This window comes from Setaria viridis, chromosome 5 (assembly GCF_005286985.2).
Source record: "Setaria viridis chromosome 5, Setaria_viridis_v4.0, whole genome shotgun sequence".
NCBI lineage: Eukaryota > Viridiplantae > Streptophyta > Magnoliopsida > Poales > Poaceae > Setaria > Setaria viridis.
Window position 1 is genome coordinate 10,408,981 of NC_048267.2, and position 13,616 is coordinate 10,422,596.

At 44.5% G+C, this 13,616-nt stretch overlaps 1 protein-coding gene across 3 annotated transcripts; it reads right to left on the bottom strand.

The window, feature by feature from the left end:
* Positions 1 to 149: 149 nt before the first annotated feature.
* LOC117857839 (protein GIGANTEA) lies at positions 150 to 8,604 on the bottom strand. 3 transcript variants are annotated; one of them, XM_072293639.1, is made up of 16 exons: positions 8,443 to 8,604; positions 6,646 to 6,796; positions 6,382 to 6,563; positions 6,205 to 6,282; positions 6,065 to 6,119; positions 5,836 to 5,978; positions 5,469 to 5,743; positions 5,127 to 5,185; positions 4,426 to 4,666; positions 4,204 to 4,354; positions 3,868 to 4,077; positions 1,879 to 3,375; positions 1,701 to 1,769; positions 1,302 to 1,520; positions 937 to 1,023; positions 150 to 837 (listed from the first exon to the last, which is right to left on the bottom strand). In XM_072293639.1, the coding sequence occupies exons 3-16, from the start codon at positions 6,466 to 6,468 to the stop codon at positions 526 to 528; spliced, it is 3,483 nt and encodes a 1,160-aa protein (XP_072149740.1). In that variant the 5' UTR covers positions 6,469 to 6,563; positions 6,646 to 6,796; positions 8,443 to 8,604; the 3' UTR covers positions 150 to 525. The 3 variants fall into 3 exon arrangements, with proteins under 3 accessions (XP_072149740.1, XP_072149738.1, XP_072149739.1); XM_072293637.1 differs by having other exon boundaries at positions 6,382 to 6,486; positions 6,564 to 6,796; XM_072293638.1 differs by lacking the exon at positions 6,646 to 6,796 and adding an exon at positions 6,564 to 6,645 and having other exon boundaries at positions 6,382 to 6,486; positions 8,443 to 8,598.
* Between the last annotated feature and the right edge of the window lie 5,012 nt (positions 8,605 to 13,616).

Consider the following 13,616-nt stretch of genomic DNA (forward strand, 5'->3'; position numbering starts at 1 on the left):
TGTAACTCAAACACAGCACAATAGGCTTTTCTTTTGGAACTGCCTGGAGCCAGTGCTGCATAATCACATGCCAACTGCTACCGCTAGATCAAAATGAGCAAAAAAATAACAATAACACCGCGCTGATGCCTGGTTCCCAAATGTGCAGATTCAATCGGAAGCTGTGGGGATATGTATATTTATAGGCGAGTTCTTGCTCCCGGTTGTAGCAGTAAAACGAAAAGATATGTTCCGCTTCTCCAGTAACCAGATTGAAACAAAGTTACAGGCTTACATGCATACAGGTTACGTACAACACAAGCAGTTACATATGCTTGAACATCTAACGTCAGATTGAAATCAAATCGCACCATGGGAGCAAAGGCCCCGTATATGCTTTGGAAACACCACCTAATATCAGTACCATGTAAATAAGCCAGCAAGTCATCCCTGATCGAGAAAGATTAGCATCCTACTCGCTGACCCTGCAGCGACTGCCTGCCGTCAGCCCCGTGGCCGCCGATGTCAGCTCCAGGAATGGCCTTGTCAGCAAGGGAGGGGGCAGCCGAGCTCCTTAGCCGCTGCACTGAGGAAGGCAAGCGTCAGCCCAGTGGCGCGGCGGCTGTGAGCTTCCCACTCTATGCACCTCTCCACGTCCGCCTGCCAGTTGATGGATGCTGCTAGGCACCGGTAGGACGAGTTCTGAATACCGTTCCGTTGTTGTTCTCCTTGGATGATCTTGCTGGGGGTTATGTGTCCGTTGTTCAAGATGTCGCGAAGGACAGACATGCTGAGTGCGCGCACATGTGCACTTGGGTGAGAAAGGCAGCGGATCGTGGGTGATAGACGGCACTGCAAGTCATAGTTAGTTAGCATGCTGTGCTGTGAAGGATGCATGAGTCATGAGTGTTATTCTAATGATTGGGTAGGAGATCAGAGAAGAGAGCATGCCTTCAGCAGATTAGAGAGGCCATCAGCAACTGATAAACCTGAATCTCCCCATTCAATAATGAGATGGACTGCTCGAGCGGTTACTTCCAGAAGCTGCATGTATTCATCAGCAAGCATATGGAAAATGTAAGTTGATGGTGTCTAATGACAGCAGAATAGAACAGGTGATTTTGTTACTCCCTCCGTTTCAAATTGTAGGTCATTTTGGCTTTTCTAGGTTCATAGGTGTTTGTATGCATCTAGACATACACTATATTTAGATGCATAGCAAAAACTATGCACCTAGAAAAGCCAAAACGACCTACAATTTGGGACAGAGGGAGTAATTGTATTCTCCAGTGAAGAAATCTGATGACTGAAAGAGATGTCACCTCAAGTTGTGGTAAAGTACAAGCTTCACCGTCGACAAGCATTCCATCAGTAGCACGAAGTAGAAGGTCTGAAGCACTAGCAAGAATCACCAATGCTTCTGGGCTATCATGGTTCCTCATAAGCTCAGCTATAAGCTTCACTATTCGCTGGTTGACTCTCCACATCTTCTGACCTTGCTCGTCATCTCTAGCAATCCAAGGTTGTAAGTCTTTGTCAGCCTGCGAAACAAATATGCGTCAAGAAAGATGACATAGGATATCGTATAATAGTACATCTTCATGTATAGGCATCATAGTAAAAGAAAATGCCTGTTTTGAAATAAATTAATCAAGAACAAAAGCTAATTTTTGAACCAAATTTAGTTTTGATCAAACATGTGAATACAGCAATATCTTGACCTGTAGAACAATAGCAGCTGAAGCTTTGGTTGGTGAGGCTGAAACGACATCACAAAGCGCATCTACAACCTACACATCAGAAACAAGGATTGTCATTCATCCGTATTCTATAATGCTAACAACAATATTGATGACTTCACACCACTATTTAGCTATGATTATAAGCACACATACATACCTTTCTCCATCCTTGGTGAGCTGATGTACTTTCTGCAGACATCTGCATTTCAGGAGAAGCTATGAGCTTCTGCCAGAGCAATGAGACAACAGAGAAGCACAGTTCTTGTTTCTCTGACAATACAGATCTTAGGAGAGTTTGAGAACCTCGGTAACCCCCATTCCGATCCATGGTAAGGAAGTTTGCTAAATCAGATGCTTCCACCTGTAAGCTTGCAATGGCTTTCCCAGATGTACTTGCAACATTGCCATTTCGAACCTCCTCTGCACATTTCAAGAGTGGCCTTGAGAAACCATTTTTCTTATGTGAGGTTGAACCATTCTTGTTTTCCAACTTGCCACTATCCGATGAACTGGTACTGTTTTCCTCTGAGTCTTGTTGATTATCCTTCTTTACTGGTGTAAGGGTCAGGTGAGCTTCAAGAGGCTCAGCTTTGTTCACAATGGAGGACACTGTTTTACCATGCAAGTCAATCAAATGGTAAAGGGATGATGCCCTGGTAGAAATCCCAGTATCCCACTTGCATCGCATCAGTGAAGAGAGTGCATTTAGGCATGGCCTGGATCTACGAAATAACTCAGAAACATGAGCAGCAACCATAGCTGCTGCAACTATTTCATTTGAGCTATAGCTCCATGAGGTACCAACTGATGATGGCTTCAGGGAGAAAAGAGCTTCCAAGATGCCAAGTATTCTGCGAGTATGAAGAATTGCTGAGCTGATGCTATTGTGTAGCTCTTTATTGATCCCATTAGTTTTTCCAGGTACAATAATCTTCATGGAATCCTTTAAATTTGAATGTGAACCATTCTTAGAAATGAAAGGGAACAACTGAAGCTCACAAGACAAGGCACAAACTGCAGCTAAAACATATGAATCAAATGTAGCAACAGGCCCTTGTCTCTTCTTACATCTGTTTCTTCCATTTGTTAATCTTGAGTCCTCGGTGACTTCCTCAGAAGAATGGTTATCACTACCAGTCGGTCTTTTGCTGCCCCCCGGCAAAGCTTGATGACTGACACAAACAGTTAACACCACAAATAGTAATCGGGAGGCAAGATCCATTGAGGCGCAGGATTCAACAAAGAGTGAATGTATCATTGTGCGGAGTTCGGCGACAGCAAGGTTCTTGGATTGACTTCTTGGTTTTCTAGATTGTTCCAAGGTTTCGGAAGGAAAAGTTCTCCTGAGTATAGCTTCAACTGTTGCCACAAATATCCTCATCAGGCATGCTTCAGATGGACTTCCACGAGGTAGATACTCGAATACTTTTAATAATGGCAAGTACAGGCTCCATGACAGTGTAGGTGGTTGAAGCGGGGCAGCTACGACAATTTCAGGTAAATCAACTGCTGATGAACTTAGAGGTAGCAAACCATAGGCAGCTTCCCAGATGGTACATATTCTCCACTCAACATCAGGGCCATGAGCACACAACAAGGAAGCAATTCCTTGTGCAGTGGCATCGATAGTGGCTTCGGATGCAGGAACTTCCAACTTCGGGTAGTTGAAGGCCCAAGCGAGAAAATTAACATGCAAAATAGAAAAGGCAGCAACAAGTCAGGGAAGCTAATTTCCAACTTTCGGTCATGTAACTGAATATTGTAAAGGGCTAGAATATTGGTCAAAGCCTCAACGGACATCCTATATCACCAAATAATTTTTAGGGAACCGGAGGAACATGTCATATAAGCGGGTATAAATGTTGCAGTTTTCTATTTGAGGTGCACATAAATTCATTATAGATGTTTTGTCAGTTAACATTGTATTGGCTGATCAAGTACCCTAAATAACCATGTATAGGGTCTCTGTCTTGAAATTAGTTTGATGATAATAAACTAGCTCAAAAATGCTGGGTAGAGAATGTGGTTAGCTGTCATTTCACTAAACAAGCTTTTCAGCACCCATACTACTCAAATTTGAGAAAGGTGGTTGAAGGAAAATGAGTTCATAAATGTGAAATAAATGGGTGCAGAATATATTGCATACCTGCCTCTTATAAGATGATACATAGCCACCCAATGGTTCATGATGTACTTCAACTCCTTCGGCATGTCCCAGTGGTGGAAAAAGTAGTGTTGGTTGGGAAAGTATGCGGAAAAGCAAAGCAGCAGCGGTATCAGCAGCAATACCGGCTCTCATTGACATTGCAGTTCCAATTGCTCGCAAGAAATGCAGATGCATCCAATTCTTTGGAAGCTATAAGAAAAATAAATGCCACAGTCAATGAAGATTTAAACCAAAAGATGATGGTTGGACAATTTTATATCATGAGGCAACTTGATAATTTTGCTCCCCAAAGATAAACTATTAAATATGCCATACCCGCATGCCAGTAGCATAATCTTCTGCTGCTCTAAGTAGTTCAACTAGTTGCACTGCTGCATCCAGTGCATCAGGAGCCCATGATGGAGGTGCTTCGAGAAGACCAAAAAGCAGCCTCTGCGTAGCACTTGGAGTAGCAATTGCATAGTATCTGACAGGAAAATAAACCATCAATAAATTATCTGGGAAGTTGATTAAGCATAATAGTGGATTGGAGCTTGCCTATGGAACAAGCGAGCAAATGGTTCCAGAGGGGGAAGGCCAGCCACCAAATGCTCATCCAACGCCGGCGTTGGTGGAGGTAGCAGAAGTGCAGGAACAGCTGCTGCTGTTAAATTTGCTGTCTCATAACGAGCTACCTCCTCATCACAGACACTTAATATAACTCCAGCTCCATTGGCAACAGCCCATCTGGGGGTGGATGGCATAAGTTGTGGGTGCTTCCCAGATCCTCGGCTGCAAGCTAAATCACCCAGATATGTGTTACTCTAGCTTTTTTGCATACATAACAAACATTAGCATCAAGTATAAGAATAAATATTGTGCTCCACATTACAGAAAAGGGAAAGTATGCTCAAATGATTTGTTAGCGAACCATAGAATCAGGGACATATGTTGTCACTTAAAAATCCAAACATATAGTAAAGGATCAGTATTATGATTTACGGGTGGATATTGATTATCTTCCTTTGCATCTATTGATTATTGATCTGTCTATAGTTTATCCTTGTGGGATTTCAGAATACAAAAGTTGTGCTCCAGAATTCAGAATCCAACTTTCCAGTTAGATCACAGTAAGGAACCCCTACTGTTTTTACTCAAAAAAATATCTATTTAGATATGCTATATCTACATAAAGAAAAACAATAAATTTATTGTTACTATAATTCTGCAAAAAAAAATAGGTTGTTGATTTTACTAACCAGTAGTTGGAGGCTTCAATTCTCCACCGGCAGCATATTTTCCCATTACACCACCGCACCTGATATTGAAAGGAAACACAGAGTGATTAGTCTCAATTACAAAGTAGGTGTCCAAACACTTCAATTTTCAGCAGAGAATATATGTTCCAACAAGCTTAAAAGCATTTTGCAGAAGAGAACTAAAACTCCCATTGTTGTATCTGCATACATCACAGTAACCATATATTACAGAAGTATGTGTCTCGCAAAATTCTCTGTTCTTTGTTTCCTTGTTTGCATTGTGCGGGTATATGTATAATAAATGTCAGCAAACAGAAAATGAATATGAATATTATTACTCACCATCTAAAGTAGTCGCTTCTAATGCCTAAAGGTGCAGCTAGTAATATGTCAGTGATCCATGGAGTTAGTGGCCTCAATGGCTTCCGGTCAGGTTCAGTTCCTGGAGAATCATCAGATTTTTTATCTGTGGAATCACTGGATGTTGCCTGATCGGATGTGCTGCTACATTCAGCTTCACGATGTTGGCGCTCAACTTTGAATATTGGCCTATTGTAGTGGGTTAAGACTCTAAGAATTTCTCCACATGCCAAGGCCCACTGCTCTGAGTACTCTTTCTGCAGTCGAAAAAGAAAGGCTCATGAGACAGTATAGAAGTAATAATGAAATGCACTTGAATCTAGCACTAGCAGGATAGTAAGGGCCTTACCTCAGAAGTATGACTAAACAAAGAGATGAAGGAGCTGAATGGGGCACCATGTCTATCATAGCACAGAGTCCCATCTATGATACGTGAAAGAATTGGATGTACAACGGCATGACCATGCTCGGGATGATGAAGAACAAAAGTTGCTGTATGATGTAAGGAAAAATAATATGTCAGACCCTTTCTTGAATTTCCTGTTCAGTGACATTTTTTTATCAGAAGTTTGTATTACCCAATACTTCATCTACCAAGCGTTTTTCTTTTGACGGGTAGCAACTTTGAATGAGCTGCACCAAAAAAAAAGATATACAAGTTAAACACATTTGGTATGCATTTTGCCACAACAAATACTAAGTGTACAAGATGTGGTACCTGTGCTACATCTTCAGGGAATTGCTCGCTGTCAGCTGTAAACTGGCCAAAGTACTCAACGTAGGCCAAAATTTGTGCCTTCAAAAAAGAAACGCGGCCAGAGAAGTTTGCAATCTACATTAGGTATCTTGAAAATTATATCATAGATAACAAAATTCAACTAGCAAACAAAGATACCTGCTTCTGTGCCACATCCTGGGGTGGAGGGCAGAACAGTGATGTGAACTGGAGCCCATCGATCCACTTCTCATTTGAAGCTGACATACTTGGTAGCTCAAGAGCCTGCCCAAGAAGCTAGAAAGGCTCTCAAAGGGAAAGAAAGAAACTACAGAAACTGCTGCACTAAACAGTAAGAGCACCTGTAATCAACACCGAGTTGAAGTTGCCAGTCAGTTCATCCATCTATGCCACCAAGATCCAACTCTTAGCAATGCTACTTGCCTTGAAACAAAGAAACTTTCAGTAAGACACAAGTTCTTCTAAGAGTACTGTGTTAACTTCTTCAATCAACCCCCACAGAGGGGGGATCTGCATCCCCCAACGTGAACAAGTATCATATCAACCAATCCCAAACATAGTTGCTTCAAAATCTCTGCATTAGAAAAAAGAAATAGCAAAAAAGAATGGGGGAAAATGATGAATATTAGCAATTAATGTTTAAGAAATACAGGAACTGACAAAAGAATGAAGATGGAGCTAACAGAGAAAATGTGTACAAAATGTTAATAAAACATTTTCATTAAATATACAAATAAAAAATTGATCAAAAAAAGTTCTTAACAAGATAAAGGAGTGAGAAATTTCCACTGGGTATTCTTAAGGTAATAATTGTCGTAACCTATGTAACTGGACAAGTTGATACAAATCAAGATACAATTCACTCACCATATAAATGATACAAACATGTACATTTGAGTTTATTTACGTGCATCCTTATCTGTTTTGTTACATGAAACCAACTTGTATATTTTGGTGCCCACAAAGTACAAGGGCTCATGAGTGGAAAGTGGCAACTAAATTTGACTAGTAGCGACCATGATAATTTCCCTTCGTTCTTGACATCTCACATATAATAAAGTAAAAATGATTAGATATTTAGATCCATCCAATCTAAATAGAAACTAGCCTGTTAAATATACCAAATTTTCAATTAAGTTGGACCGCAGCAAAACCCCTAGCATATCAAGCTATCAGTTTCTTATCCACAGCATCCTTGAAGTAACTGAGTATGGGATCAATTATGCATCAAGATAAACACGTCACAAAGTTTCAAAAAGATAACTCCACAGAAATATCTATTTGATACTTTCTTTTGATATTTCTGATTCTAAAAATTCTATGTGGTTGCGATTACAAAAGGGCAATGGTAACTTTTACTTACTAGTGCTAGATGGATTAGATAGTATTTGGTAAACCATTTTCAAACAGCAATTACTATCCCATCAGACATTTCAGCGCTGCAATCCAAAAAGGACGCTTAACCAACAGTTCTGGATCACATAAATGAAGAACAATTTGGTAAACATGTTTTTTTTAAAGATATTCGAGGTGAACTGGAGATCAACAATTACACTTCAGAAAGTTCACACAGGTTCCTGCATCTAAAAACTTGTCCATGAAGGCCCTGGAGTTTCGAAAATTCAACTTATCAGCCAAGTCCCTGTACTGGTTAACAATCCAGAGGAATAGAATGCCTAATTTGGAGGTCCAAGGTAATATTTTTTTCCATTTTTGATACAGTCAAGCGAACAGATTAACCAAAGGAGATAAATTAAATAAAGGATTGAAAACGGTAATTATCTGCCGCTCCGCTCTAATTACCAATTCTGCACACTTTGTTGCCGTGAACATAATTTTACACGCTAGGCCCATCTCAAACCCATACTATTCTCAATCAACGAGCTAAGGCGCTAGTAGCCGAAATACAACCTCCAAAAAATCGTAGTAAATTGCATCCCCCACGCGTCGATCCGCCGAGTACGGTAACAACAATCAGCTCAACCTCGCCGCCAAAATTTAAACTCTTCGTCGTCTAATCCTCAGCGTCTCTAGTAAATCTATCAGCGGAACCCCGCCTAAACCACCTTAACAAAGAATTATCCACAAATCCTCCCGACCGATTCGTACCAGTAACCGCGAACGGTAGCCGTAAATCACCGGGCAAAACCGTAGTAAATACGGCGCGGAAAAAACGAAAACCCGTCCAGAAAAAAATCCGAGAAAAATCAGGAGCATTACCTCGACGGGGCGCGCTCTAATCCGAGGCTCTCCGCGGCGAGCCGGCGGCGTCCGTGCTCAGATTTCGCGGCGGGCGGCGGGTGAGGAGGAGGGGAGGAGAGAGAAACGGCGAGGAGCGAGGAGAGGCGAGAAAAAGATTTTTTCGCGATGCGGGGGTGGTGGTGGTGCGGCCGCGTTATTTCACTGGCGCGGCACAAGTGGAGGCCCACGCGGCGCACCAGAGTCACTGACATGTAGACATCGGGTTTCACGGGGCCCACGCGTCGGTTGGCTATGGGCAGGTGGGTGCACGCGGGTGCGGGGAGGGAGATACTTATTCGGGAATGCCGCCTCCTGGCGCTGCTGACATGGCCTTGATATTTTCGGGGGCGGGCATGGCATGGATGCATCGTGCCATGGGGCCATGACCCCCCATGCCATGCACCATCGCATGCCCATGGAAATTGCGATTTGGGCCTCCGTTTGTGAGGGAATTGTGAACAGCCCCGGTGTTTGGTGCTTCCCTGCCTGCTTTTTTCAGTGGTTGAACAAGGTGATTGAACTTTGTGATTTGGTGGTGGTGAATAATGCTACGTACGGTAGCAGTATACGTCCGTGGCCTGCATGTGGACGAGCATAGATTGTTTCTTGTTTTTCTTTACACAAATATTTGATGGTAGTTTGAAAGCTGTATACTCGCAATACTGTGTTTACCTATGATTAAATAGAGAAAATGTCACTTGAACTTGGAAATAGCTGTTTCTCCTTAATAAAAAGTTGATATATGCTCATCTAAGCATCTAACCACTGATGTTTTTGAACACAAGTTGATTTACCACCTCTTCTGTGTCACTGGTGAAAAAGGTGGCACCTCAATTGTATCAACTAAATCATGATATAACGAAGTTCATGCACACAATAGATTTTTTTTGCTGCTACGAACAAATTAACATCATTGTATTTAGTTTAAGTTTAAAAAAAGAGTTTTTTATATATTGTTGATATTGTTTGGACATCGAAGTTGACATGCATGGTGCAGGTGCTGCGTATGAAGATGTGAGACAACAACGCAAGCATATGGGGTGCAGATGCATTTATGATGTTTTGCCAAGGATGAACCAACAAAAGAAGAAATGGCTTCATTACGGGGAGTGTTTGGATACCAGGTGCTAAACTTTAGCAGTGTCACATCGAATGTTCGAATACTAATTATGAGAACTAAACATGAGCTAATTATAAAACTAATTGCAAAACCCTGTGCTAATTCGTGAGATGAATCTATTAAGCCTAAATAATTCGTCATTAGCAAATGGTTACTGTAGCACCACATTGTCAAATCAGGACTAATTAGGCTTAATAGATTCGTCTCGCGAATTAGACTCCATCTGTGCAATTAGTTTTGTAATTAGCCTATGTTGTAATACTACTAATTAGTATCCAAACATCCGATGTGATATGTGCTAAACTTTAGTGGGGTGTATCCAAACACCCCCGTAATATTGGTAAGGAAATATTGATAAGGGCAAGACAACGTGAGGATGAACTTGTTAGGCCGTTGGCCGTCGGATGTGCAGAGGTGCCATCGGACGGTTAAAACGAGAAGCGTGCTTTGGCAATGGACATCGTCTTCACTTTACCCAGTGAGAACATGGCGGATGACGTCATGGGGCGGCAGGTTGGACGATTAGTAGATGACGAGCGGTGATAATTGGACGGTGGTGCGATGCGACCATTACCATTTTTTTATCATTTGTCCGCTATCATGGTGGGCCCAGCCTTGTATAATTGCGATTAGATCTGCGATTAGCTTTCCTTTGGAGGCTTAGCAAAGGTATGAGCTGGTTGTTTGTATGTTCTTACTTTTTCGAGGGTGCATATGGTGGTTACACTACTGTGCGAGGAATGCAAAGGGCTGATGGACCTGTCCATGAAAATGATACATACTCCCTCTGTTTTTCTTTATATGATGTTCTGACGAAAATTTGTACCTGCTTTCGGACAATACACAACTGAGACACATAGACGGAAAAATCTACAGCTAATATGTATACTTTTCAGTTATTAAATAACGACAAACAGTTTCGGCGATTATCTCGACCAATGTGCCTAATAAAGATGACTAATGACAGCATCTATAGTTAGTGCAAGCGAAACTCCGCACCATTTAGTTTAGTCTTAACTAGATCATAACACCAACATAGGACCAAACAATATTTTCCAAAAATATAACTGGCTCTACGAGGCCCGTATAGACGCATGCCATGTCATGAATTCATGATGGTGGATTATTCTGCATTACTCCATGATGATGTACTTGAGTAACTGCTTGATCACTATAACGGGTTGGGACTTGGGAAGGAAGATTAGTGTTCGTTCATTGTTTCTCTCCAAAAATGCGACGAGTGTTATTATATAGCCTCAGAGCATCTGGCACATGCCAGATCAGCATGCTACCGAGTTGAACACAGAGACATTTGTTATCAGGAGAATAATCCATGTTGTTTCCATTGCAAAACCAAAACCACGTACTGCACGACAGTAAGACATCAGACGGCGACGGGAAAGATAAACAAAAGATACTAGTACAGCATATCAACGGAGTTACGTACGTGCTAAGACTCCATCATTATGCTCCGAAAGAATCTCAGGTCAAATATCCAAGGCACCTTCTGCCTCTTCCGAAGTGTCTAGAACCAAGGCTCCGCTATCTTTACACTGCCGGCTGCCGTGACTGGATTGGCGTGCACGTCAGCGGGTGGTGGACTCCGTCGCCGAGCAGCTACTGTCCCAGGATTCGTCCGATCAGCAATGGACGGCCCCCAGGTGTCCACGACTCCCAGTTGACCCCCATCGTGGGCGGTCGCGCGGGGCCCGTCGGCGGGGTACGTGTCGAGGGGGTGACGGCCCAGGTGGGCGCTGTCGGGGCGCGGGGCCCGCCACTGCGCGTATCTCGCTCGGCAAAGGTGAAAGCTGATTTTTTTTTAAAAAAAAGTGAAAGCTGAAGACAAATCTTCGAGCTGGCCAGCTGGAGCGGCCACATGTGGAGTAGCAGGAGTACTTGCTTGGGAGTTGGGAGTTGAAACGATGCTCAAGTGAAGCGATGGGCCAAATGCCCGGCGAGGTCGATGGCCGCGCATGTGCGACACTATCACGCTACGTGGCACACGGTCCTTTCGGTTACCGGTCGGCGTGAATCGCCAGGAGCAGATCGGCAGCCAGCGACCGGGTGTGGTCCGTCAGCCGTACGTCTCTGAGAGGATCAAAGAGCAAATCTTTGAGCTGGGCCAGCATCTCGTTCGATCTTTCTTTCAACCAGGCAGCACCGACTCGTGTTGTTTCTCGCCGGAAAAAAAGCTCGCCGTCCTTTCGCGACTGGCACGGACGGCCCCGGCCCGGCCTGGGGAACCGCACGTCAGCGTTGCCGGATGCGGCCACCGCTGCCGCGTCGTCGGCGCTGGGCGGCCACCACGAGTCCCGAACCCCCAGAAACGGGACGGGGGAGGCGCGCCGGCTCACGGCTGTTCTCTGTGGCCCGGAATGCCGCGACGTGTTCGTGCTCGCAGCCGCCCACCGAGACCGTTACGCGAGAAGCATCTCAGGCTCATTCTCGGCCACAGCAACCGCCGCCGGCGAACTCGGGTCCGCGGTTGCGGGCTCGCCGCCGCGACGTCATCCCGTGTCGGGATGGAAGCGGAAGTGGTCTGCGATGAGGCGATGAAGCCGCGGCGCGCGGCCAGCAGGCAACAAGGCAAGTGGTGGGTGGCTCGGCCCTCGTGGGCGCGGGCGCGGGCGCGGCGGCCAATGGGAGCGGAGGAAAGGATATTTCCTCGCGCCGGCGGACGTGTCAGCCCGCGCGACGGGCGGGAGTATTAATTTATTAGTTCTTCGTGGGGACGCTGCCGTCTCGGGCCCACGCGCCAGGGTCCCAGGGATGCTGCCTGGACGTGGTGGTATGGGCATGGTATGGGCGCGTGGCACGGCCGACTGGCACCATGGGAAGTGGTGTGGGGGCCCGCGTGCGGTCCACGAGGAGTGGTGGACCGGTCACGGTGGACCGTGTTCACGAGCACACGAGGTAAGACTTTGTCGCGCACTTCATTCAAAAAAAAAAGATTTTGTCACGCTGCCCCTCGCGTTCGCAATTATTTTCCTTTACTCTTCCTTCTTTTTTTTCACTTTTTTATTTTTTAAAAAAGCCTCGTTTTGCTTGTGCAGGATTAATTTCCACCAAAACCCTTTCAATAAGTTTTATTTACAAGGAAAAGACAAGGAGATCGGTAGATAAATGGATAGCCTGAGTTCAGGCCCGTACCTACGTTTTTGTGGCCCTGGTGCAAAATATAAAGTGGGGCCTATATTTATAAAATGCAAATAGCTAAAATGCACGTAGACTTCCTCATGTAATACCATAAGTATTCATACAAAACGATTAAATGACAAATCTTACTTACTGATAAGTTCTTAGCTTCCATTAAAAAGCATCATTCTTCTAGTATTCTTCGAAATAGGCGCAGTATTACATTACCTGCACCTTCTCAGCGAATCACGTGATCATGCCTTCACGCGGTAGCTTCTGTTGTGAAGAAGTCAGACCTGCCGTCAGAGCCCTAGAGGTGGAGTCGCTGCCTACATGCAGGGTTGATTGCGGCGGTAGCTTTGTAGAATCGCAGTTCGCGCACAGCTCGGCGAGACGGCAACTCGGCAAGATTGCGGCGGCTAGCGGCGCTCATGCAATCTGGCGATTAGATTTAGAATCCTAATCGACAGACGGCAGCCTGCAGGCCAGGCCTGCTAATCGGAGTATCGGTCTATCGGACGGTTATGGACTCCTGGTCCGGCAACACGCAATGAGCCAATGACGCAACAGATTCTTCAGGCCAAAAAATCAAAAAGTTGCATGCAGGCGTGGTCCGTTGGTCGCATGCAGAATTGCAGATGCAGGCAGGAACAAAGTTACAGAGACCACCAGGCACCAGACTACCAGAGGGAGGTCCACACATGGGGGCCCCAAAATTGGAGGCCTGGTGCAGTCGGCCCACTTGCCATGGGCGATGTACGGGCCTGCCTGAGTTACTACTTACCACTGGTCCAAGGAGCAGCAGGACGAGAAGTAGGTGGTGGACGCACAACGAAGAGCCTTGTCAGCCAGTTTAATCAGTGGATGGAATCATGGTTCATGAAGTGCGAGCTCTGTA

Excerpts from the sequence above, each read along its gene's own strand:
- LOC117857839 (XM_072293639.1), bottom strand. The coding sequence starts at position 6,468 with ATGTCAGCTTCAAATGAGAAGTGGATCGATGGGCTCCAGTTCACATCA. Across the intron at positions 5,744-5,835 it reads TGTTTAGTCATACTTCTGAG|AAAGAGTACTCAGAGCAGTG; the intron begins GTAAGGCCCTTA and ends TTTCGACTGCAG. Across the intron at positions 4,355-4,425 it reads TTTGCTCGCTTGTTCCATAG|ATACTATGCAATTGCTACTC; the intron begins GCAAGCTCCAAT and ends TTTTCCTGTCAG.